The 24,653-nt window shown below is 49.3% G+C and overlaps 1 protein-coding gene across 2 annotated transcripts in view; it reads left to right on the top strand.

Moving 5' to 3' along the window:
• Positions 1-9,403: 9,403 nt before the first annotated feature.
• The window catches only part of LOC123605203 (complement C3-like), a 40,153-nt gene continuing 24,903 nt past the window's right edge, over positions 9,404-24,653 (top strand). Inside the window, exons 1-17 of one of the 2 annotated variants that reach the window (XM_045491751.1) lie at positions 9,404-9,557; positions 9,958-10,150; positions 10,546-10,708; positions 10,805-10,875; positions 12,629-12,723; positions 12,804-12,886; positions 12,969-13,059; positions 13,341-13,443; positions 13,535-13,661; positions 14,974-15,089; positions 15,195-15,341; positions 15,722-15,931; positions 16,048-16,254; positions 16,584-16,742; positions 17,025-17,154; positions 17,431-17,502; positions 17,665-17,862. In XM_045491751.1, coding sequence (XP_045347707.1) covers positions 9,478-9,557; positions 9,958-10,150; positions 10,546-10,708; positions 10,805-10,875; positions 12,629-12,723; positions 12,804-12,886; positions 12,969-13,059; positions 13,341-13,443; positions 13,535-13,661; positions 14,974-15,089; positions 15,195-15,341; positions 15,722-15,931; positions 16,048-16,254; positions 16,584-16,742; positions 17,025-17,154; positions 17,431-17,502; positions 17,665-17,862 — 2,245 coding nt within the window. In that variant the 5' untranslated portion in view covers positions 9,404-9,477. Of the gene's footprint in view, positions 9,558-9,957; positions 10,151-10,545; positions 10,709-10,804; positions 10,876-12,628; positions 12,724-12,803; positions 12,887-12,968; positions 13,060-13,176; positions 13,202-13,258; positions 13,444-13,534; positions 13,662-14,973; positions 15,090-15,194; positions 15,342-15,721; positions 15,932-16,047; positions 16,255-16,583; positions 16,743-17,024; positions 17,155-17,430; positions 17,503-17,664; positions 17,863-24,653 lie in introns of those variants that run through there. The other variant, XM_045491752.1, reaches the window with a different exon arrangement.

Below are 24,653 nucleotides of genomic sequence, written 5' to 3'. Positions count from 1 at the left end.
CAATGAAATATTACTTGGCAATAAAAAAGAATGAAATAATGCCATTTGCAGCAATGTGGACGGAACTGGAAGGTATTATGCTGAGTGAAATAAGTCAGTCAGAGAAGGACAGATATCATGTTTTCACTCATATGTGGATCTTGAGAAACTTAACAGAAGTCCATGAGGGAGGGGGAGGGGAAAAATAGTTACAAACAGAGAGGAAGGGAGGGAAACCATGATAGATTCTTAAATACAGAGAACAAATTGAGGGTTGGGGGGGCGGGGGAGAGGGGAAAATGGGTGATAGGCATTGAGTAGGGCACTTGGGATGAGCACTGGGTGTTGTATGGAAACCAATTTGACAATAAATAATATTTTTTAAAAAAGAAAGTTCCCTTAATCTGGAAAAGCCAACATTACAAAACCAGCAATACTTCAAAACAACAGTTACAAACCTATAACCATCTTCTTCAGTTCATTTAATCCCATATTACTAATTCTTGGTCAGTTTGAATTAGCTTTTTAGTTCTGGAAATTCTTACCTATTTTAGTATTAACCTTAAAGATGTCAAATACCTGTATTTTCCCTAAAACTCCTTTTTATAGCTCTCATTGAAGAAGAAAGACATTTTATAAAAGCATCAGAACAATAACTATAAATGACAAAATCTCAGAAATGGACATTGTTAAAGATTTGTTGAGAGTTCATTACGATGCACTTGACAAAGAAATTGTGTTATTTCTGTCACACATAACACTTCAACAATCAGAATATTAAGTCATGACCGTATTACCAAAACATATTAAAACTTTAGGAATTATATATGTATTTGACCAGTTGTAGGATTTACCCAATACAACCTAAGGTTTACCATTATTTGACAGTTCTTTCCAAGTAACTTAGTATACCAAATGAAAAGGCCTAAATGGTCAAAAAGACTTCATTTACAATTTAAATCTTGGAAAGTTTGTAAAAACCTTAGAAAGTTGTAAAGCACGTCCTAAATAGGATTACAGGTCATTATAAATCTTAAAACTTTAAATTATTTATTTAACCAAGGTGGCAATAAGAGATTCCAAAGGCACTTATGTAGCGTTCTCTAGTTGTTAGCAAAACTTAGCTCCTTTAACATGGAGAAGGTTTAACTTTATGTCATCAAAGATTTGATATGGACAAATCGTAACCTTTGGTTTTCCTGGTAGACGAAAGAGAAAATAACCTTTGTTTACATTTTCTTATCAAGAGCAGACCAACAATCCAAGAAAACTTTGCCTTTTGAACAGAGAGAAAAGCAGAATTTTAATCTTATACTAGTATACTTTTAAAATCCATTCATTTCAACCCTAGTCCACCCTGAACACACATAAAATTCTTTTCCAAAGGTTTCCCTTCACAAACCTTCTACATCTTTCCTTTTCATTCAGATTGTGTCCCAAGCCATCTCTCTCCAAACAACCAGTCTCATTTAGGACAAAATTACTTTCTTTTACCTCCAACAAAAATGTATTTCCATTCCCTATATCTTTCTCACATATCTCCTACTTTTCTGCTTACAAAACTGCTTTCCTTATTTCCAACAGTTTTAACTACACTTACAGATTTTTAACTCTTAGAAACCAGTGAAAACTAAGTAGTAACCAACTGTGAACTGTCTGTTACATCAGAATTCCTTAGATGGCAAACTTACGAATCAGTTAAGCACAAAACATGTTTTCTAACAGACCCAAATATCCTTAGTTTTTCTGCAGTAAATCAAAAGCACGAACCTATGTTTAGAAACTAATGCTTCAACATTGCAACCTATTTGGAAAAGGCCTAAATGTCCCATAAATTTAATCCAGCTTATCATCCAAGCAAAACCTTAAAGCTGTATGTTACCCTTAAAGCTACCTTAACAAATACCCATGAAAACTTTGAGCCAGACAAAATGAACTATCGCTTCAACTCACCTTTTTGCTGAAAAATTGCAACAGAGCTAACATGAGCTTATTTGACCTTTAGTAAACCTAAGTAGAAAAAATTTTATATTTAATGCTAACTCTAAAGACATGTCTATCTTAATTAAACCAAAAAACTTAAATTAGTTTAAGCAAATATGTTCCACTTGGGTCCACTTAAAAGACAATCTGTTCCCCATTTTCAGTTTTTACCTGGGACACCAGTGGGGAAATCTGAAGTGGGGGGGGGGGGCGCAAGTGGGTGCTCTTCACTCCTTATTGTTCAGGGTGACAGGAGGAGCCAACAGTGCCCGGGAGCACCCAAGACGGGGTAGACACCAGTTAGGTAGGTCTCACTCAAGGTGGTGCAGAAACAGGGGGGGAAAAGGGGAAGGCAGAAGAGGTGAGGTGCCAGAAGGCAGAGAAGGAACCTGAACCTTGTCAGTTTGGACAGAGGATGAGACGCCATGTGTATTTGTTTGTTTGTTTTCCACCAAAGTGGAAATATGGAGTCTATGTCAGGCCAGAGAAGACATGGAATTTCCATGAAACAAAGGGAGTATCAGCTGCTGCTTGGGAATACTCCTTAAAGTCTCTGTCCTGAGGTAGACTAACCACAGTTGGTTTCAACTATCATAGCCAATAACCTGAAAAATAAATGAGGGAGAAGCCTTCACATCTATTAGGAGGAGGAACAGAGAGAAAGAGTCGTCGTCCCCTTTGTCAGGGATGGCTTGGGTTTCCTCCAGTGTCCTGGATTTATTTAGAGGAGGCCTATTTAGGCATCTAGTATGTAAGGAGGGAGTTTATTGGGGAAAACACATTTGGGCAAACACGTTCTGAAAGAGGTCTTTTGGTCCAGGTCCTGATTTAGAGCCATGAAGGCCTGGACCTAGGATACCGCTGTCCAATTGTCCTGTTTACCAAGGCCATGCAGTGTCACAGCAGATCAGTCCTTTTCTAAATTTTGCAATCCAAATTGTTTCCAGTGGGTTAAAAAGGCATCCCAAGGGAGGGTCCTTGGAGACTGAAGAGAAGCTCCCAGGTTCCTCCTAGAGAGAGATACAAGGTCCATTACCACGAAAATCCCCACCAATTCCAGCTTGGCATCCCACGCCCAAGATATGTCAGAGGTTCCAGAGGTGTCAAAGTGACCTGAGGTGTCCCTCCAATGAAATTGTTATGGGCAAGCTGCTAAGAGCCCCTGTAGGAGGGATGCTAGAGTCCCCCCAATTCCCCATTATATCCTAGTCTACAAATGGGTGCTGGCATATGGACCAAGTTTGCCTTGCTGAGAAGGCTGCAAAGAAACCACCATTTTTAGCCCATGGAAAATACTGGAAAATTTTTACAAGGGGGCATTACCCAATTTTGTAATTTAGTTTGTAGAGGACATTGACTGAAAACAGTAAATTCTTCATGACCTAAGGGACATTCCAACATTTATAGTCTTTACAGCCAATTTCCTAGGACCCATCCCCAACTGGCTTTTAATTCCATCGTAGTGGTTTCAGCCAGCTCCCAGTGGAGGTCTCATGGCTAGAAGGGGCTAGACCAGATATGTGGAGTGGATCACATTAGACCAATGAGGAGGAAACCTCACATGTGAGTCTTAAGTTTGGCACCCATCCTGGGGACTTAGGTGGCTGTCCTGTGCCCAGATAGACAACTTTGTATAAGGACAGGAATAAAGAGAGGACATCAAGTTTCTGCGTCTTATTAGCCAGAAGGAGGTTTCTCCTCTCCGTAGAGTAGCCACAGGCTAGAGGATTGCAACCTGATCAATCGACTTCAAATTGTTCCAGTAAGACCATACTTCTCGAAAAGCCCCTGAAATGAGAGAAAAGAAGAAGAGAGAAAGTACTCACCAGCTCAAAGTCCAGATGAAAAGACTCGAAGCCCCACAATGGGCACCAAATGATGGTACGTTGGAGTTGTGGTGGGGATTTGGAGCCAATAGCCAAGAAAGAATTCTTAAAGATGTCTTTGGTGCAAAAAGAAAATGTGATTTTACTAAAACACAGGGACAGGAACCGTAGACAGAAAGAGCTGCACTGGGATTGTGAAGAGTGACAGAATTATATACCTTCAGATTGGGAGGGGGTTAGGGACAGCATAAGTCTCTAAGGAATTTTGGAAGCCAAAATTGAGGGGCTAGCTGCTGTTAGGAAAATTCATTTATTACCATTTAGTGAAACATCAGTCAAGAGACCCTTCAGATGTACATTGAGGGCCAAATGCTTGGAGTAAAATTACCTATATATATACTTGGGGGTTCAAGAGAAAGGAGGTTTGCAAATTAATTTTTATGTGTTTAAGAAGACTTACAGGATACTGGGGGTTCAGGATAAGGTTAAGCCAAGATACCCTTTTGCCCTTAGCAAAGTGTCACCATCAAGGCAGCTGAGCTCCTAGAGGGAGGTCACTCTGCCGGTTTCAAGGACTTACCAATGGACTGTAGGCAGTAAGGGAATTTAATTTTTCATTTCTCTTTGTTTCCCACATCACCATGGCAAGCACTTAAATGCCCTTACATCTTGATGAGGGTGATTTTCGGGCTCCAGGAAATGGAGTCTATAGGTTTCTAGAGATTAGGCTATGGATAAGATTGCCTTTTTCTTGCAGCTTACTAAATTATCTGTAAACTGAAGAAGACTCCTTTACTGCATGACTGTGATCTCTATCAGTCAACCTTTAGTTTTCATTCCTTTGTTCTTGGGCAGCCAGGAGTGTCCGAGGAATGTCACACATATCCCACCTGGGATGGTTGTAGGTGTTCTAGCTTGTACTTTGCCCTCCACTAGCCTTATGCTCCCTCATCATGTCCACTACCCCTCTGCACCTGGGCTCCCTGTGACCAACTTCCAACTTCCCCCCACTCCAGATGTTGGGTATGCAGTTTCACCTCTGTATCCTAACATGTCAAATGAGGTTCCCATGAGGCCACTGAGTATCACACATGTGATAATGGTGTGAGTGGCTCAGCACAGCCTAACCTTTCGTGGGCTGCCCTGAACCTTGAAGAGGGCACTGCACCTGTACACCCACGTGGGCAGCTCCAGAGATGTCATTGTCTCCCCTGTCCCAAACCCCCTTTCAGCCAGAGTGCCCACAGCCCCTTTTGGAGCTTAGCAGACAGTTCTCAGTGGGGGCCACACCCCACCCCACAGGCATGGGATGACAGGTAGAGAATCGGGCAGGGGTCAAGGCTTCCTGCAAACAGAAACAAGTATAACGGGGCCCAGACGAATAAATGGCCCAGCCAGACAAGGAAGTGAGGAGGCATTGGAGACTGAGCAAGTTATGTGAGCAAGGGGAGAAGCCCAGAATAGCCTGCCAGTCCCCCTGCAGGGCTGGCTGAGGCCGAGAGGGGGGCAGGGAGGGTGGGGGAGCAGCTGGCAGAAGCCTCAAGACAACAGTTGGACTTCGTGCTAATGCCTGTGGGAGCCAAGAAGGTTACAGCAGGGAAGGACGCAACCATCGAAGTCGGTGCTTTACTCCATGTGCGTGCAGGGGTGCGCAGAATCCAGGCTCACAAAGAAGTCCCCGTCCTGATCCCCAGAACCTGCGAGGATGTCACATGACGCGGCAAAGGGCACTTTGCAGATGTGATTGAGCTAAAGGCCCTGAGATGGGAGGTGATCCTGGATGACCCAATGTCATCACCAGGGTCCTTATGAGAGGGAGGCATCAGGGTCCCAGTCAGACAAGGAGAGCCACAAGGAAACACGTATAAGGGATGTGCTGTGAGGTGTCGCTGGCCCCCTGAGCCAAGGGGTGCAATGGGCTCTAGAAGCCCAAAAGGGCAGGAAGTGGATTCCCAGTTCCCCCCGTTGGAGCCTCCCTAAGGAACACAGCCCTGCCCACACCTTGATTTCAGACTTCAGCCCTCCAGCCCTGTAAGATAATACATAGGTATTATTTTAAGCCACCAAGTGTGTGGTCATTTGTTACAACAGCAGTCAGAGACCCCTACAGCTTAGGAGCCTGAGGTCTGGACCCCGGCTGCCTGGGTTCACATCCCAGCTCCTCCCGCCTAGAGGATCTTGGGCAAGTGTTCAAAGCCCTCAGTCTCTTGGTCTGCAAACCAGGGATGCAGAAGAAACAAGTTTCATGAAATAAAGTGCTGCGTCTGAGTCTCATGGAGACCAACTCACTAGCGTGCATTCACGTATTCTACACCATAATTTTGCAGGGTCACAAAGCTGTGTTTTTACACAAAGTCCCCAGTTGCTGGAGAGTAGATGAGTTGAAAGGAGTGATTCTGCAGCAGGGAGGCCACAGACCACAGGGGTGCAGGCAACAGACAGATGGACTGGGGCAGTGAGTGCAGGGGAGAGGGAGGACGGTGGGGGACGGCTTGGAGGACAGGCAGGGCTGTCAGCGAAACAAGGTGAGGAAGAGAAGCAGGTGTTGGAAACACTAAACACACAGTCCATGTGCGGTGGGGCCTCACCACGTGCAGGGCACCAGGATGAGCCTCTGCCTGCCCCATGCCACTGGCTTGTCACCCAATGCTCAGAGGGACATTCATGGCTGTGAATGTCCAGCCTGCCCCTGCACCCTCCAGGGTGGGGGTCCCTGATGCTCAGGCCTCTCCTGAGCTTAAGTCAGGGGTGCAGGGGAGCGGGGGAAGCAGCCATGGGGCAGATCAGATCCAGCCGGGCCAAGTTTACCTTCCAGTTAATGAGTAATGAGTAGGGGGAGAAGGGGAGGCCTGGGCTGCATGGTGGGGGAGGTGCCCAGGCCATGGGTCCTGGAGGGAAAATCTCAGAAAGCAGTGTCGCAAGGACCCCATCCTGGAAGTGAGGGGCCAGGGGGGAGGGGCAGTCCCTGCTGTTCCCAGGCCTGGCACCGACTCAAGGGTGAGGGTGGGGGTGCAGCAGGGAAATCACTGCACTCAAGGGGGTGGGGGGGAGAGGGGTGCCTGGGCTCCCCCACCCAGAAAGCCTCCCCCTTCCTTCCCCTTCTTCTCCTTCCTCCAGCTGGGGTGCCAGACGAAACTCAGGACACCAGTTCAACTGGAATCGGGGACACATAGCCAATACTGTGTTAGGGTCAAGTGCCTTCCAGAGACCCCACTTCGCCTCAACTCAGGCAGCCTGGCCCTCCGGCTGTCCATAGCTGGAATGTTGGGCAGGGCACGCCAGCTAACGGGAATCCCATCCTCCAGGCCTCCTCCTCTCTCTCCCCTGCTGGCTTATCTTGCCTGCCATCCCTCTCCCACACTTCCAGGCACAAATGCACATTCCCCAGGAGGAAGCTTCCAAGAATCCCTTCCTTCTCCCAGGCCCACCTCTGCTTCTGCCTTCACCCCTCTGGTCGCTTCCTGGAGGTCGGGGCCAGGACCCTCCGCAGACCTCCCCCACCATAGGCGTGAACCTTCCCTCCAAGCCCAGCGCTCTGAAGCATCTCGGCACCTTTGTCAAAACAGCAGGAACTATCATCAATCCCATTGTTCGGATGGATTAACTGAGGCTCTGAGAAAGCCAGAACCAAGCCTTGCTGGGAGGCACAGGCCAGCAGGAATACCTTCCCAAGACAGTCAAAGCAGAAACCCTGAACGTTTAGGGCTATAATGCAACCAGGAAATGGGGTGGGGGAGGAAAATGGGAGTAATTGAGGTTTGGGGGATCCTAGGAGGTACCCCAACCCCTGTTTCAGAAGTTGAATCTCCGTTCTGGATAGTAAGCAGGTGCTTGCACCCTCCCTCTCGCAAAGAAGGGGTGATGCAATCAAAGCAGACAGGGTCCAGGTTTGTTCTGTGTCTGCACACCTCCCCCAACTCCAGGCATGCAGCCTAGGCCAGGAAAGGCCCATGGATTACAGGAAATCAGAGCTGGGTTCCCCATTAACCCCTTCCTTGGGACTTTGGAAAGCAAGCCTTCGGAGATCAGGACCCCCCACCCACATACCCGTTGCCTCCTGTGCCCTGGACTTCACACACCCCTTCCCCCAGATGCACAACCTGCTGGGAACCCAACAGGCACACATCAAATGACACCGAGGCAAAAACGCAAAGCTTTGCCAACATGCTGTCGTGGTGAGACAGTGGGGAAATCCAGCAATTTCCTGCAAGGCCAGCAAGTATGTAAATCAATACAATCATGGAGGGAAATACAGCCATATCTTGCAGGATTATTAATGCAAGTAGCTCTTGGTCCAGGGTCATGTCCTTTCATGGCAATGACAACTGTGACGTGAGTGCTATTACAACCTCATCTGACGGGGGAAACTGAGGCTCAGCGTGGCTATTAATCAAGCGCCAAAGGATACCTCTAAGTGTCAGAGCTGGAAAGTGATGCAGGTCAAGACCACTCACTGTATCCAGGGAAGTCTGTCCACGCGGAAGAGGCTGGTCGCTTTCACACAATGTAAAAGGAGGCAGTTGCCTCTAACAACAAGGCAGCTCTCTGGGCACTGATATTACACGATCTCTGAGGGATACTCTTTACGAAAAAGGCAAGGCGTAACCCAGGGAGACCAGGAAGAATAGCAAGCAGAGAAGACTGGTAATTTGTTTTTAAAACTTGCGAGCATTCAAAATGCATATCTCTGGAAGGAAACAAGGGATTTGGTTTCACTGTGGCATCTGAGACCTGAATGGTTGGGAACGGGAACAGGAGGCAAACTGCCTTTTCCCTGTACATCTACGTGGACCCTTTAGGTGTTGAACCATATGAAGATATTAGCTATTCATAAAAAATTAAATACAGATGGAATAATAGTAGTTAAGAATATTAATGATACTATTGTAACGTTAAGACAGAATAAAAAAAGCTAGCAATGGGAAATTGCCTCACTGATGAGGAAAGTTTTTCTTTTTAACCATTATAGTCTCTCAGGCATCCTGACAAGGGTACATGAAGGGAGCTCCAGGTTCCACTTATATTAAAATACATGCTCACTGAGAGAGTGAACTTCTACACATACAGCAAAGCCCAGCTGAAATGTCCCCTCCTCTGAGAATTTTTACCTGACCCTCTACAAAGCAGGGTTCTTCTCCACTGGGAAGACACACCGTGGGGCCGGGAGTGTCTGTGCTGGACCTCATCCCTCAGTCTGACCCCAGCATAGAAGAGGGACTCCAGCCACCAGCATAGAGATAGACCCATAGGAAGGCATTGGTTAACAAACGCATGGCCGAAAGAAGACTGGGCGCCAGGCCCAAATATCTGGGGTGGGGAGCTCTCTGGCCCTCAGCGTTCCTCCACCGCTAAGTAGGTGCAACAGGGAAAGGTCCCTGTTTACCAACTGACCTTGACCCTGAGGGAGACCTTGGCAGGGGGAAGGTGTGTCCATGTTGCTGGAGGACATGCCCTTGGGTTAGTTACCCCAGGACACACTGGCCCCAGGGATTGAAAAACTTAGGAAATGGTATTGAGAAATCTGGGGCAGCTCCAGGAAGGGAGAAGCCACGGGAGCTGGGAGCTGCGGGCTGGGCTGAGGTTGCAGGGGGGAGGCGGGAGGCAGATAAAAGGCAGCCTCCAGCAGCCTCTGCTCATTCCCTCCCAGTCCGCTTCCTCCGTCCCTCTGTCCCTCCACCGTCCCTGCACCATGGGGCCTGCCTCAGGCCCCAGCCTGCTGCTGCTGATGCTGCTGCTTACCATCCTGCCCCTGGCACCGGGGGACCCCATGTGAGTGGTCATGACCCTTCTCCAAACCGGGCTACTTGTGAGGTGGGAGTGGGCACTCACGGGTTCAGGTCCTAGTAGAATCCAGGGCGCACGTGGGTGTCTGTGGAGGCAGGGGTCAGCGGGTTGGGATGTGAATGGACTTGGGCTGCCTGTGAGCTCATGATTTCATGAGCTGGGGGTTCATGGCACTCGGGTTACAATGGGAGGCGGATGTTTCTAGAACAGGGGTCTGCAATTTGGGTGCCTGTGGTATATGTTCAGTGATTCCGTGGCTGCGGAATCACTTGGAGGCCTCGAGATCTGACTTCACAGGATTTGGGGGCTTCGTGATATGCGGGTGAGGACTGGAACCCTGGTCCCTAGAACGGCAGCTCCATCCCGATTTCCACCCGACCTGCAGGTTCTCCATGATCACCCCCAACATCCTGCGGCTGGGAAACGAGGAGAAGGTGCTGCTTGAGGCCCATGACTATGGAGAGAACCTTGCAGTCACAGTCAACGTCTACGATTTCCCTGCCAAGAAGCAAAGGATGTTCAGCGAGACCATTGCTCTGATCAGGGAGACCGGCCACATGGGCACAGTCAACATCAATGTGTGTCCACCTGCTGGAGCCCCTACCACCTGAGTCTCCTCCCTGTTTTGAGCAGTTTCCACTTTGGAGCCCCTCCCCTCTCTGAGACTCCTCCTTCAATTAGCTTCTTGTATCCTGAGCCCCTAGCTTTGAGCCCCTCTCCTAAGTGACGTCCTCTGAGCCCCTTATCTAATTCTCCCTATTCATCCCCCTTTCTGATCCCTACCCATCTTAGACCCTTGCTCCCTCCCCGACTACCCCTCCGCTCCCAACCTGGGCACACCAGGGAGACCCGGAGTGGTAGACAGGGGCTATTGGCAGGAAGGGCAGACAGGTGTGGACCCCACTGAAAGCCTGGGGCTGAATGCGGGCAAGGGGCCAGAGCAACATCTCAATGATTCTCTGGCTATGCCTAGATCCCAGCCAACCAGGAATTAACATCAAGGAAGGGGAAAAAATTCGTGACTATCCAGGCGGACTTCGGGGGCACTGTGGTGGAGAACATAGTGCTGGTCAGCTTTCAGAGAGGGTACATCTTCATCCAGACGGACAAGCCCATCTACACCCCAGGCTCCACGGGTAAGGGGCTGGGCAGCAGCTGAGGACCCAGGGGCCAGATTGTGGGGAGGGGCGTGGCCTCACTCACCACCTCCTTTCTTTCCCACCATCTTCCAGTCCTCTATCGGATCTTCACGGTCAACAATGACCTACTGCCTGTGGGCCGGGCTGTTGTCATCAGCATCCAGGTACCAGCCAGCTGGGGACCCAGACACACCCCAGGCAAGACTCAGGGAGAGACAAAGAGATTCAGACAGAGAAAGAGACGCAGGAAAGGGCAAGACTGCAGAGGCCGAAAGGCAAAGAGACCTGTAGAGCCTAGAACACAGAAAGAGCCCTGGACACAGGGCCGAGATCCAGGGATACCGGGCACAGTGATGCTTCTGCCCGTGGATTCCGGCTCCAGACAAACCTCTGGGGACCGTGTCACTCTGGACAGGTCACTTCACCCTCCTGGGCCTTGGTTTTCTCAGCTGAAGATTGAGATGACAGATAAAAACTCTCTGTAGCCCAATCCGCCTCCTGCTGCCAGGGGGCAGCCTCGAGCACCCAACTCCTGTCCCACCCTCCTCCACCCAGAGCCCTCCAGGAGCTCCCACCTCCTTGGGGTAAAAGCCTAAGTCCTCCCTGCACTCCCCAAGGCCCTGCAAGACTTGCCCAGTCCCCTACCTGTCCTCCTCTCCTCCTCTCCTCCCCCTCTTCCCCTCACTCACTCTGCTCCAGCCACATGGGCCTTATTGCTGTCCCTCCAACTGCCATAAAGAGCCAGCCCTAGGACCTTTGCACAGGCTGTTCCCCCACTACTCACAAAACGCTCTTCCTCCAAATACCCACATAGCTTGCCCCATCACGTCATTCAAGTCTCTGCTCAAATGTCACCGATGGCACAATTTTACAGAGAAGCCTCTCTGAGGACCTGTAAAATTGCAGACACCCTCTCCCAACTCACACACACACACACACACACACACACACACACACTCCACTGGTCTCCCTTCCTGTCATCTCCTTTAGACATCCTATAAATTGAATGTATTCATTGCTAATTGCCCGCTCCCTAGACCTCCACAGAACCTAAATTCCAGACAGGATGGGTGCTTGGCATACAGTAATTTCATTACCATTTACGGGGCTAGGGCAGGAAAGGGGTGGGGGGGGAGGGGGAATGGAAGGAGGAAGTGAAGGACAGAGGGAAGAGGTAGGTGGTTCTCAGAGGATCGTCATGAGTATTTCTTGCAATCACGCAAAGGTAACAGGGACCAGGTCCTGACAGCCACAAGCTGACTGTGGGGATCGGTGGGATTTGTGGGGAACGGAGAACACACACCTCTAACGGTAGAGCCTCTGCCCAGTTCCAGTCAAATGTCGCTATGTGCCAACAGGAACCCGTATGCACGGTTATCCCAATTTCCAAGAGGAGCCAGAAAGCCAGATTTTTACATGATGTCTCCTGGTGTTTAGTTATTTGCAACGAATGACATACTGTGTGTTAGGTTGAACCACAGGACTTTGTATTCTTGTAGGTCAGAGAGTCGAAGGTAGGCAATGCTGTGTGACTTAGCGCCCATAGGATGCTTACCACAGGGTCCCGCACAAAGTAGGTGATAAATGCTAGTTACTATCGGTATTCAGACAGCCGCCGACGAGAGTGAGCTCCAGCTTACATGAATCATGTGCCAAGCCAGTGAGGGAGGGGCTATGTTCCTCTCCTTCTTCTAGCTGGGCACATTGAGCACAGAGACATCAAGCAATTTGCCCAAGGTGACACAGCGCGTAAATGGGAGAGTGGGCATTTGAACCCAGGCTGACTGACTCAAGTCCATGTTCATAACCACTGCCCCAGTAGTCATGACACAGAGAGTGTCCAGACACAGAGAGGAGGAAGAGAGCCTAGGGGCTAAGACAGGTCTCTGAAGAGACACGCCCTCCCTGTCTCTACAGACCCCTGACAATATTCTCATCAAGAAGGACTCCCTATCTTCTCAGAACCAGGTTGGCATCTTGTCCCTGTCTTGGAACATCCCGGAGCTGGTCAAGTATGTCAGGCCCTCCTAGAGGGGGTTCCCTATGCCAAGGGAGGGCGTCTGGCTGGCTCACTCACCTGCCTTCCCCACAGTACAGGGCAGTGGAAGATAGAAGCCCACTATGAAGATGCCCCACAGCAGGTATTCTCTGCTGAGTTCGAGGTGAAGGAGTACGGTAAGAGGAGGAAGGAGTCAGGGTGGGGGCCCCAAGTGCCAGGCCCAGTGCTGACAGCCTACTGGTGCCGTCTCGCCCCCAGTGCTGCCCAGTTTTGAGGTCCAAGTGGAGCCTACAGAGAAATTCTACTACATTGATGACCCACAGGGCCTGGAGGTCACCATCACGGCCAGGTGAGGGGCTAGGAATGGGACCAGGTGGGAGGGGAGGGGAGGGGAGGGGGGCCAGGTGAGAGCTAGATGACGGGCCAGGTTGGCAGGTAGGGGTGGAGCCAGGTAGGGGCTGGGTAAAGGAACCCGGGTGCGGTGTGGCCAGGTGTGGGACCAGGTGGGCGCTGAGTGAAGAACCAGATACTGGCCAGGTAAGCACCAGGCGAGGGACCAGGGGTCCGTGGAAGTTTGCAGCCAGCCTCGCCCTTCAGGAGAGGAGCATCTGAGACCCTCTTGCCTCTCAGGTTCTTGTATGGGAAGAATGTGGATGGAATAGCCTTCGTCATCTTTGGGGTCCAGGATGGTGACCAGAGGATTTCGCTGCCCCAGTCCCTCACCCGTGTTCAGGTGCTCTGCCCCTCTGAGCCTCCTCCACTTTGGACTTCCCCCTCCCTCACCTGCGCCCCTCCCCCTCTCTGAGCCTTCCTTCCTCCCCCAGATCAATGATGGCAGTGGGGAGGCCAGGCTGGAACGAAAGGTCCTGCTGAGCGGGGTGGAACCCTCCAGAGCAGATGCCCTGGTGGGGAAGTCGTTGTACGTGTCTGTCACCGTTATCCTGCACTCAGGTGAGGCCTGGTCTGAGGAAAGGGACCCAAATGAGGGGGGAGGCCCAGTGTGAGGGCAGAGGCCCAGAATGGATGTGGAATGCAGTGTGACAGGGGAGAACCAGTCTGAGGGTAGAGGCCAAGTGTAAGAGATGATATCCAGAGGAAAGTGATACCCAGTGAGACAAAGGAGGCCCATTCTGAGGGTGGGGGGAGCCCCAGAATGAAAGTGGGATCCAGTCTGATAGAGGAGGGCTAATCTGAGGGGGGAGGGAGCCCCAGAATGAATGTAGGATCCAGTCTGATAGAGGTGGCCCATTCTGAGTGGGGGAGGTCCAGAATGAAAGTGAGATCCAGTCTGTAGAGGAGGCCCAGTCTGAGGGGGGAGGCCCAGTATGAATGTGGGATCCAGTCTGATAGCGGAGCCCCAATCTGATGGGGGGAAGCCAGAATGAAGGTGGGATCCAGTATGATAGAGAAGCCCAGTCTGATGGGGTAGGCCAGTATTAAGGTGGGATCCAGTTTGACAGAGGAGGCCCAGTGAGGGGGGAGCCCAGAATGAAAGTGGATTCCAGTCTGATACAGGAGGCCCAGTCTGAGGGGGGAGGCCCAGTATGAAGGTGGGATCCAGTCTGATAGAGGAGGCCCAATCTCATGGGGGGATGCCAGAATGAAGGTGGGATCCAGTCTGACATAAGAGAGAATATCCAGAGTAAAGTGATACCCAGTTAGACAAAGGAGGCCCATTCTGAGGGTGGAGGGAGACCCAGATGAAAGTGGGATCCAGTCTGATAGAGGAGGCCCAGTCTGAGAGGGGAGGCCCAGTATGAAGGTGGGAGCCAGTCTGATACAGGAGGCCCAGTGAGGGGGCAGGCCAGAATGAAGGTGGGATCCAGTCTGACAGGGGAGCCCCAGTCTTAGGTGGGAGGCCCAATATGAATGTGGGATCCAGTCTGATAGAGGATGCCCAGTCTGAGGGGGGAGGGGGCCCCAGAATGAAAGTGGGATCCAGTCTGTAGACAAGGCCCAGTCTGAGGGGGGAGGCCCACTATGAAGGTGGGATCCAGTCTGTAGACAAGGCCCAGTCTGATGGGGGAGGCCCAGTATGAAAGTGGGATCCAATCTGATAGAGGAGGCCCAGTCTGACAGGGGAGGCCCAGTATGCAGGTGGGAAGCTGTCTGACAGAGGAGACCCAGTCTGATGGGGGAGTAACAGAATGAAGGTTCCAGCCAGTCTGATGGAGGAGGCCCAGTCTGAGGGAGGCCCAATGTAAGGTGTGGTCCAACCTGGAGGGGTGGCCCAGGAACCTGCCCTCATGGCTGGCCCCCTCAGGCAGCGACATGGTGGAGGCGGAGCGCAGCGGGATCCCCATCGTGACCTCCCCCTACCAGATCCACTTCACCAAGACGTCCAAGTTCTTCAAACCAGGCATGCCCTTTGACCTCATGGTGAGACCAGGGGTGGGGCTGCCTCCCCCACCCTTCCCCTGAGCATCAGCCACGCCTCTGGGTCGACCTGAACACCCTCCACCTTCCCCTGCACTGCACCCGCAGGTGTTTGTGACGAACCCTGATGGCTCCCCAGCACGCAACGTCCCCGTGGTGACCCAGTACTCCAAATCACGCTTCTTCACCCAGGAAGACGGCGTGGCCAAGCTGATCATCAACACACACAAAACCTTTAGGTCCCTGCCCATCACCGTGAGTTCTCGCCCACCTCTAGCCCCACTTCAGGGAGATAGGGGACTGTATTTGCATGGAGGGAATCTGTCCTCTGCCACAGTCATCCTGCCACGTGAGGAGTGGCGTCCTTTTATTGTATCAGGGCATCCTGCCATTCACATAGAGGGTTTTCATCTGCATAGACGGGTCCAGCCATCTGCGTAGCTACTGTCTAAGGGTCCTGTGATTACATTTGACCCACCTGGATAATCCAAAACAGACTCCCCATCCTCAGACCCTTAACTTAATCCCATTTGCACAGTCCCACTGGCCAGGGAAGGTACCATATTCCCAGGTCCCAGGGATTAGGATGTGGACATCTTTGGGGGGCCAGAATTCATCCCCCTTTCCTCACCCAGGTAAGCACTAAGAAGGATGGTATCCCAGAGTCACGACAGACCAACAGGACTATGAACGCCCAACCCTACAGCACCATGAGTAATAACTACCTGCACATCTCTGTGCCTCGCGTGGAGCTCAAGCCAGGGGAAGATCTCAACGTCAACTTCCACCTGCGAATTGACCCCACCACCACCCGGGAGAACAATATCCGCTACTTCACCTACCTGGTCCGTGCCCTCCTAGGATCCCCAGACCCCTCCTCCTTACTTCTGCAGCACCCCCAGTCCAGGGCCACCCCCCTCCACCTTGCTGATTCTTCCTTACGCCAACCTGTCTCCCCCAGATCATGAACAAAGGGAAGCTGTTGAAGGTGGAGCGTCAGACGCGGGAGCCCGGCCAGGACATGTACGCGCTGCCCCTGACCATCACTGAAGACTTCATTCCTTCCTTCCGCCTGGTGGCTTATTACACCTTCATTAACAACAATGGCCAGAGGGAGGTGGTGGCCGATTCCGTGTGGGTGGATGTCAAGGACTCCTGTGTGGGCAAGGTAAGCTTCCGGAGCCTTCCTCCGCACCCATCTTGGCACCCCCGCCTGGCCAGTGCTCGCTCCGTCTCTGCCTCTCTCCAGCCTTCTGGGTGGGCTCCCCAGCCGAGGCCCATCTTCTCCTTTTCCAGCTCCTTCTCTCCCCACCTCTGTTTCAGCCTCAGTATCTCCCTCCCTGCTGGCCTTTCTGCCTTCAGTCTGTCTGTCTCCACCGTTGCCCCTTCCTGACCAGCACAGCACGGACACTGCCCTGGGCTGACTGCTGATGGAGACCCAGCCTGGCAGGGCTGACCCCTCATTCCCACCTCTGTGCACACCCCCTCCCCCAACAGCTGGTGGTGAAAGGTGGCAGGAAGGAAGAGAGGGTGTACATACCTGGCCAGCAGATGACCCTCAAGATCGAGGGTGACAGAGGAGCCCGAGTAGGGCTTGTGGCGGTGGACAAGGGCGTGTTCGTGCTGAACAAGAAGAATAAGTTAACTCAAAGCAAGGTGCGCCCCGTACCGCTGGGGTGTGGCGGAAGCAAAGGGGTGGCACTCAGAAGGGAACCGGAAGTGGGGTTAGGCGTGGGCTGGATGGAGGCTGGGAGGGACACAGACGTGGCGGGGAAGTGAAGGCTGCGGGTGGGAGCGTAGATGGAGGAGTCTGCGCTGGGGGTGCTTGGCGGGGGCTGTGCACACAGCTCTGAGAGGAGTCTGGGACCAGAACGCAGGGGTGGTCGGACATGTCAGCCTGGTGGTGGAGGCCTGCCCGCGACCCCTGCCCTCCCGCAGATCTGGAACGTGGTGGAGAAGGCTGACATCGGCTGTACTCCAGGCAGCGGGAAGGACTATGCCGGCGTCTTCACGGACGCCGGGCTGGCCTTCCTGACCAACACAAACCTGCAGACCCCTGATAGGACAGGTGAGGGCCCGGGAGGTGTGGGGCCTGCACCCCAGATGTTGAGAGCAGGTGGAGGGCACTGTTCTGAGGTCCTCAGATGCTGAGAGCAGGTGGGGGCCCTGGGTTCAAGTCCTGCCCCAGCCCCCACCTAGTGAATCACTGCCTACTGAGCCTCAGTTTCCTCATCTGTCAAATGGGAACAACAACTCATGGCTCCCTCACGGCTACTGAGAGGAGTACATCGGGGACCCTCAGTTGACGCTTAACCCATCTCGTTCGCGTGTGCCCTCCCCTCAGATCCCGAGTGCCCCAAACCAGCTACCCGGCGCCGCCGCTCGGTGATGCTCACAGAGAAGAGGATGGACAAAGGTGGGGCCCCCCACCCTCCCCCCAAACCCTGCCCATCCGGGATCCAGCCCAGGAGGGAGGAGGGCAGGGCCGGGCCCTGGGGACGACCTACCCGTGGTCCGCCCGAGCTCCTCCTGCTTTCAGGTCCCGGCTGAGGCCCTGACCGGTGTCGTGTCCACACAGCGGGTCAGTACCCGAAGGAGCTGCGCAAGTGCTGTGAACATGGCATGCGGGAGAACCCCATGAAGTTCTCGTGCGAGCGCAGGGCCCGGTTCATCCAGCACGAGGCCTCGTGCGTGAAGGCCTTCCTGGACTGTTGCAACTACATCACCCAGCTGAGGCTCAACCACACCCGTAGTGCCCACCTGGGATTGGCCCGGAGTGAGTCCACTTGCCTGTGGCTGGCCAGAGCGGGAGGGCCTGGACTGAAGGGAGTAGGCTCGGTCAGAGGGGGGCAGGCTTGGTTTGGAAGGAAGAGGCCAGCCAGAGTGGGGAAGCTCTGTGAGAGTGGGGATGGCCTGGTCTGAGGGAAGAGGCCCAGGCCAGAGTGGGAAAGCTTGATCAGAGGGGGTAGGGCCTGATCTGAGGGAGGAGGGCAGCCAGAGTGGGGAGACTGGGTGAGAGCAGCCAGGACCTGTCTGAGGGAGAAGAACCTATCTGAATGGGGGAAGGTGCCTGTTTGGGTGGAAGGATGCCTGTGTCTGAGGGGGGAGAAGGGCCTGTCTGAAGGGGGAGGATGCTTCTGTCTGAGATGCGTTTTTAGCCTGCCTTTACCAAAGAAAACTCATTTATGTTGCTTTCCAAAGAGGTGCCTAACTCAATGCCTAACAACCTCTGTTGATTTGTTTTCATTCATTCATTCCCTCCCTCCCTCATTCATTCATTCACTCATTCATTCATTCACTCATTCATTCATTCATTCAGTTCTGGATAAGACAAAGCATGTGCACACTTGAAACTTTACATCTCAGGCCAAATAAATGTCAAGCCAAGAGAAATTTCTCTTCCAAGAAGCCCATTGAAAGCAGAACCAGAGTGGTCCCCACCACAAGGCGGCCCTGACAGAACTGGTGGGAATCCTACCTGCCATTTGCTCAGAGCCTTTGAGCCCAGTGAGGCCTGATGTCTGCTTTTTAAAAATGCTTTTTGATGTGTCTTATGTAGAGAAAGGCCTTTCTGCTAGGATGGGTACAGAGGAAACCAAGCCCACAGAGAGCCCCCCCGCACCATAGGCAGCATGGCCCCTGTCGTGAGGGTCCCCCTGGCAGATTCCCTCTCGGCCCGCCCTGTCCAGAGTGCTCTTCTTAACCCCTGTGGGCAGAGTGGTGCTTGCTGCACTGACCCTTCTCACTGGCCCTTTGAACACTTCTTTTGCACATGCCATCGTTTTCATGGGGGACCAGAAACTGTGTCGTCCAAATTGGGCTCTGAGAACAAGGGCCAGTGTGAGCGGCTCTTGAAACCGAGGGAAGGGGCGCCTGGGTGGCGCAGTCGGTTAAGCGTCCGACTTCAGCCAGGTCACGATCTCGCGGTCCGTGAGTTCGAGCCCCGCATCAGGCTCTGGGCTGATGGCTCAGAGCCTGGAGCCTGTTTCTGATTCTGTGTCTCCCTCTCTCTCTGCCCTCCCCCGTTCATGCTCTGTTTCTCTCTGTCCCAAAAATAAATAAAAACGTTGAAAAAAAAGAAGAAAAAAAAAAAAAAAAGAAACCGAGGGAAGTTACCTTATCGACCACAGGATGAAAAGTCACGAAACAGAACCCCTTTGCTTAAAAACTAAGGAAGATGGGGAAACGCCATAAGCGGCAGGCTGCCCGATCCAAGCAAACATAATCATTTTTTTTTTAAATCTTTAGACTCTCAAGCAGAAAAAGGAAAATGCGCATAAAAACCTTTTATCTCTCTGAATCATTTGAGGCCGCACCATTGAGGCCCCTAATTGGCTCCGTGTGGAATTTCTAGAAGCAAAGATATTCTGCCACAAAACCACAGCACAGGCATCAGAATTAGGACGTTAATGTTGACTTGTTACCACCACCAAAACCTCCAACCCCGTTCAGGCTGGCCAGTGGTTTCCCTTTGGCTTGGTCTGGATCCTTTATAGGAAAAGGATCTGTGCAGGAACAGACGTCGTATTTCCTGGTGGGGTCTCCTTAGTGTCCTTGGATCTGCTCAACCCCTGGCAGCACAGCCGTCTTGAGTGACTTTCACGTCCGGCTACTTGGGGGGCTGTCCCACGGTTTGGGTTGGCTCCATGCTTCCTCGTAATGACATCCAGGTTTTGCATTTGGGGGCAGCACTGTCACAGGAGAGACACTATGGATTCTCAGTGCATCATGTCGGGAGCCCAAAGACATTGATTTGTCCCATTGTTGGTGCTGTGAGTCTTGATCACGTGATTAAGGCGCTGTCTGCTGGGTCTCTCCACTGTAAAGTTCCTCCTTATTCCTGGATAGTCCATTTCTAAACCTCTTTCTGCTATCAGATCAGGGCAAAATTTAAGCCAAGGGAAAATTTCCTCCAAATCAATTTTTATGTAGCCTGTATGACAGCAGGTATGGATCCTTATATGGTAACACATACCTTTCGTGCACACCTATATTTTTATTTTTTAGTTTTTTACCTTTTGGCTTAGAAATATGCAGTCACCTCTTAAAGGCAGACATTGCCAAAGGGGACACATATTTTTGTATTATTTTAGCTGGAAGGCTAGCACTCCCTCCACCACCAGCCCCCCCAAAAAAACAAAAAGATTCCCTACACACATGAGCAAAGAGCTGTATCTTCAGTCTGTGCAAATTATTCTAATCTAGGCTTGCTGCCTTCTGCTCCAGTGATCTACAGACTTTCTTTCTCAAAGAGGAAAACTAGACAAAAGTATCCAATGGGATATGGCTTACACATGCTCAGATGTTTTCTCCCCCAGCCTTATGTAATTTCTTTTTTTTTTTTTTCTATTGTCAAGTTAGCTAATATACAGTGTAATCTTGGCTTCAGGAATAGATTCCCATGATTCATCACTTACATACAACCCCTCGTTGTCATCCCCAAAGTGCCTTCCTCAATGCCCATCACCCATTTCTTCACCCCTCCTAGTCCTGCCCCCATAAATCCCCAGTCTGTTTTCTGTATTTAAGAGTCTATTATGGTTTGCCTCCCTCTCTGTTTCTATCTTAATTTCCTTCCTTTCCCCTTTGGTCTTGTGTTAAGTTTCTCAAATTCCACATATGAATGAAGTCATATGATATATGTCTTTCTCTGACTGACTTATTTCGCTTAGCATAATACCTTCCAGTTCCATCCACATTGTTGCAAATGGCAAGATTTCATTCTTTTTCATTGATGAGTAGTATTCGATTGTATGTATGTGTGTGTGTGTTTGGGCTCTTTCCATAATTTGGCTATTGTTGAAAGCGCTGCTATAAACATTGGGGTACAAGTGCCCCTATGAATCAGCACTCTTTATCCTTTAGATAAATTCCTAGTAGTGCTATTACTGGGTCGTAGTGTAATTCTATTTCTAATTTTTTGAGGAATCTCCACACTGTTTTCCAGAGTTTTCATCCCCACCAACACTGCAAGAGGGTTCCCCTTTCTTCACATCCTCTACAACATCCGTTGTTTCCTAAGTTGTTAATGTTAACCACTCTGACCCATGTGAGGTGGTATCTCAATGTGGTTTTGATTTGTATTTCCCTGATGATGAGCGATGTTGAGCACCTTTCCATGTGTCTGTTTGCCATCTGTATGTCTTCTTTGGAAAAGTGTCTATTTATGTCTTCTGCCCATTTCTTCACTGGATTACTTGTTTTTTGGGTGCTGAGTTTGGTAAGTTCTTTATAGATTTCAGATACTAACCCATTATCTGATATGTCATTTGCAAATATCTTCTCCCAGTCCATCAGTTGCCTTTTAGTTTTGTCGATTGTTTCCTATGCTATGCAGGAGCTTTTTATCCTGATGAGGTCCCAAACAGTTCATTTTTCCTTTATTTCCCTTGCCTTCAGAGACATGTTAAGTAAGAAGTTCCTGCAGGTGAAGACAAAGAGGTTGTTGCCTGTTTTCTCCTGTAGGATCTTTATGGTTTCCTGTCTCATATTTAGGTCTTTCATCCATTTTCAATTTATTTTTGTGTATGGTGTAAGAAAGTGGTCCAGGTTCTTCTGCATGTTGCAGTCCAGTTCTCCCAGCACCATTTGCTAAAGAGACTGTCTTTTTTTCCATTGGATACTCTTTCCTGCTTTGTTGAAGATTAGTTGGTCATACATTTGTGGGTCCATTTCTGGGTTCTCTGTTCTACTCCACTGGTCTATGTGTCTGCGTTTGTGCCAATACCATACTGTCTTGATGATTACAGCTTTGTAATATAGGCTAAAATCCGGGATGGTGATGCCTCTGCCGTTGGTTTTCTTTTTTTTTTTTTTTTAATTTTTTTTAACGTTTATTTATTTTTGAGACAGAGAGAGACAGAGCATGAATGGGGGAGGGTCAGAGAGAGAAGGAGACACAGAATCTGAAACAGGCTCCAGGCTCTGAGGTGTCAGCACAGAGACCGACGTGGGACTCAAACTCACAGACCGTGAGATCGTGACCTGAGCCAAAGTCAAAAGCTTAACCGAACTGAGCCACCCAGGTGCCCCTGGTTTTCTTCTTCAACATTGCTTTGACTATTCAGAATCTTTAGTGGTTTCATAAAAAATTTAGGATTGTTTGTTCTAGCTCTGTGAAGAATGCTGGTGCTATTTTCATTGGAATTGCATTGAATGTGTACATTGCTTTGGGTAGTATCGACCTTTTAACAATATTTGTTCTTCAAATCCTTGAGCATGGGATGTTTTTCCATTTCTTTGTGTCTTCAATTTCATTCATAAGCTTTGTATAGGTTTCAGCGTACAGATCTTTCACCTATTTGGTTGGGTTTATTTCTAGGTATTTTATGGTTCTTGGTGCAATTGTAAATGGTATTTATTCCTTGATATCTCTTTCTGTTGCTCCCTTATTGGTGTAGAGAAATGTAATCTATTTCGGTACATTTATTTTGTATCCTGTGACCTTACTGAATTCATGGATCAGTGCCAGCAGTTTTTGGTGGAGTCTTTTGGGTTTTCCAGGTAGAGTATCATGTCATCTGTGAAGAGTGAAAGTCTGACTTCTTTGCCAATTTGGATGAGTTTTATTTCATTTTGTTGTCTGATTGCTGAGTCTACGACACCCAACACCACATTTAACAACAGTGGTGAGAGTGCACACCCCTGTCATGTTCATGATCTCAGGAGGAAAGCTCTGTTTTTCCCCATTGAGGATGATATTAGCTGTGGGCCTTTCATATGGCTTTGATGATAAGGTATGTTCCTTCTACCCCAATGATCTTGAGAGTTTTTATTAAGAATGGATGCTGTACTTTGTTAAATGCTTTTTTCTACATTTATTGACAGGATCATATGGTTCTTATATTTTCTTCTATTAATGTGGTGTATCACATTGATTGATTTGCCAATATTGACCCAGCACTGTAGCCCAGGAATGAATCCCAATTGATCATGGTGAAGGATTCCTTTAATATACTGTTGAATTCAATTTGCTAGTATCTCAATTTGTTGAGAATATTTGCATCCATGTTCATCAGGGATATTGCCCTGTAATTCTCCTTTATAGTGGGGTCTTTGTTTGGTTTGGCAATCAAGGTAATGTTGGCTTCATAGAATGAGTCTGGAAGCTTTCCTTCCATTTCCATTTTTGGAACAGCCTCAGAAGAATAGGTATGAACTCTTGCTTTAAATGTCTTGTAGAATTACCCTGGAAAACTATCTGGCCCAGGACTCTTATTTGTTGGTAGATTTTTTAAAACCAATTCAATTCCTTCACTGGTTATGGGTCCATTCAAAATTTCTATTTATTCCATTTTCAGTTTGGGTAGTGTGTGGGTGTCTAGGAATTTGTCCATTTCTACAAAATTTTCCAGTTTGTTGGCATATCATTTTTCATTGTATTCTTGAATAATTGTTTGTATTTCTGTGGCGCTGGTTGTGATCTCTCCTCTTTCATTCATGATTTTATCTGTTGGGTCCTCTCGCTTTTATTTTTAAGAACCCTGGCTAAGAGGTTATCAATTTTATTTATTCTTTCACAAAACCAACTCTTAGATTCATTGATCTGTTCTGTTTTGGTTTTGGTTTTTTTTGGATTCTATATTGTTTACTTCTGCTCTTATCTTTATTATTTCTCTCCTGTTGCTGGCCTTGGGCTTTCTTTGCTGCTGCCTTTCTAGTTCCTTTAGATGTGAGGTTAGGTTATGTATGTGGGACCTTTCTTGCTTCTTGAGATTTGTGTGAATTGCAATGTGTTGTCCTCTTAGAACTGCCTTTGCTGCATCCCAAAGGGTTTGGACTGTCATGTTTTCATTTTCATCTGCTTCCATACATTTTTAAATTTCTTCTTTAATATCCCAGTTTACCCCTTTATGTTTTAGTAGGATGTTCTTTAATGTCAATGCATTTGGGGGCTTTCCAAATTTTTTATTGTGGTTGATTTCAAGTTTCACAGTGTTGTGATCTGAAAATGTGCATGGTATGATTACAATCCTTTTGTACTTGTTGAGAACTGTTTTGTGACCTAGTATGTAATCTATTTTCAAGAATGTTCCATGTGCCTTCAAGAAGAATGTGTATTCTTCTGCTTTTGAATGAAAAGTTCTGAATATAAATGTTAAGTCCATCTGGTCCAATGTGTCATTCAGAGCCATTGTTTCCTTATTGATTTTCTGCCTAGATGATCTTTCCATTGCTGCAGGTGGAGTATTAAAGTCCCCTCCAGAACAACAGTATTATCTACATGTTTATTTATGTTTGTGATTAATTGATTTATAAGTCTGGGTGTTTCATGTTGGGGGCATAAATATTTACAATGGTTAGCTCTTCTTGATGATGGACCCCTCGTTTATGATATAATGGCCTACTTCATCTCTTGTTACAGTCTTTGTTTTAAAATATAGTTTGTCTGATATAAGTATGGCTACTCCAGCTTTCTTTTGATGTCCCATAGCATGACAGATGGTTCTCCGTCACCTCACTTTCAATCTACAGGTGTCCTTAGGTCTAAAATGAGTCTCTTGTAAGCAACATATAGATGGATCGTGTTTCTTTATCCATTCTGATACCCTATGTCTTTTGATTGAG

This window comes from Leopardus geoffroyi, chromosome A2, assembly GCF_018350155.1.
Source record: "Leopardus geoffroyi isolate Oge1 chromosome A2, O.geoffroyi_Oge1_pat1.0, whole genome shotgun sequence".
Lineage (NCBI taxonomy): Eukaryota > Metazoa > Chordata > Mammalia > Carnivora > Felidae > Leopardus > Leopardus geoffroyi.
Note: the sequence above shows the minus strand (reverse complement) of the source record. Positions and strands in the feature narration are given on the sequence as shown.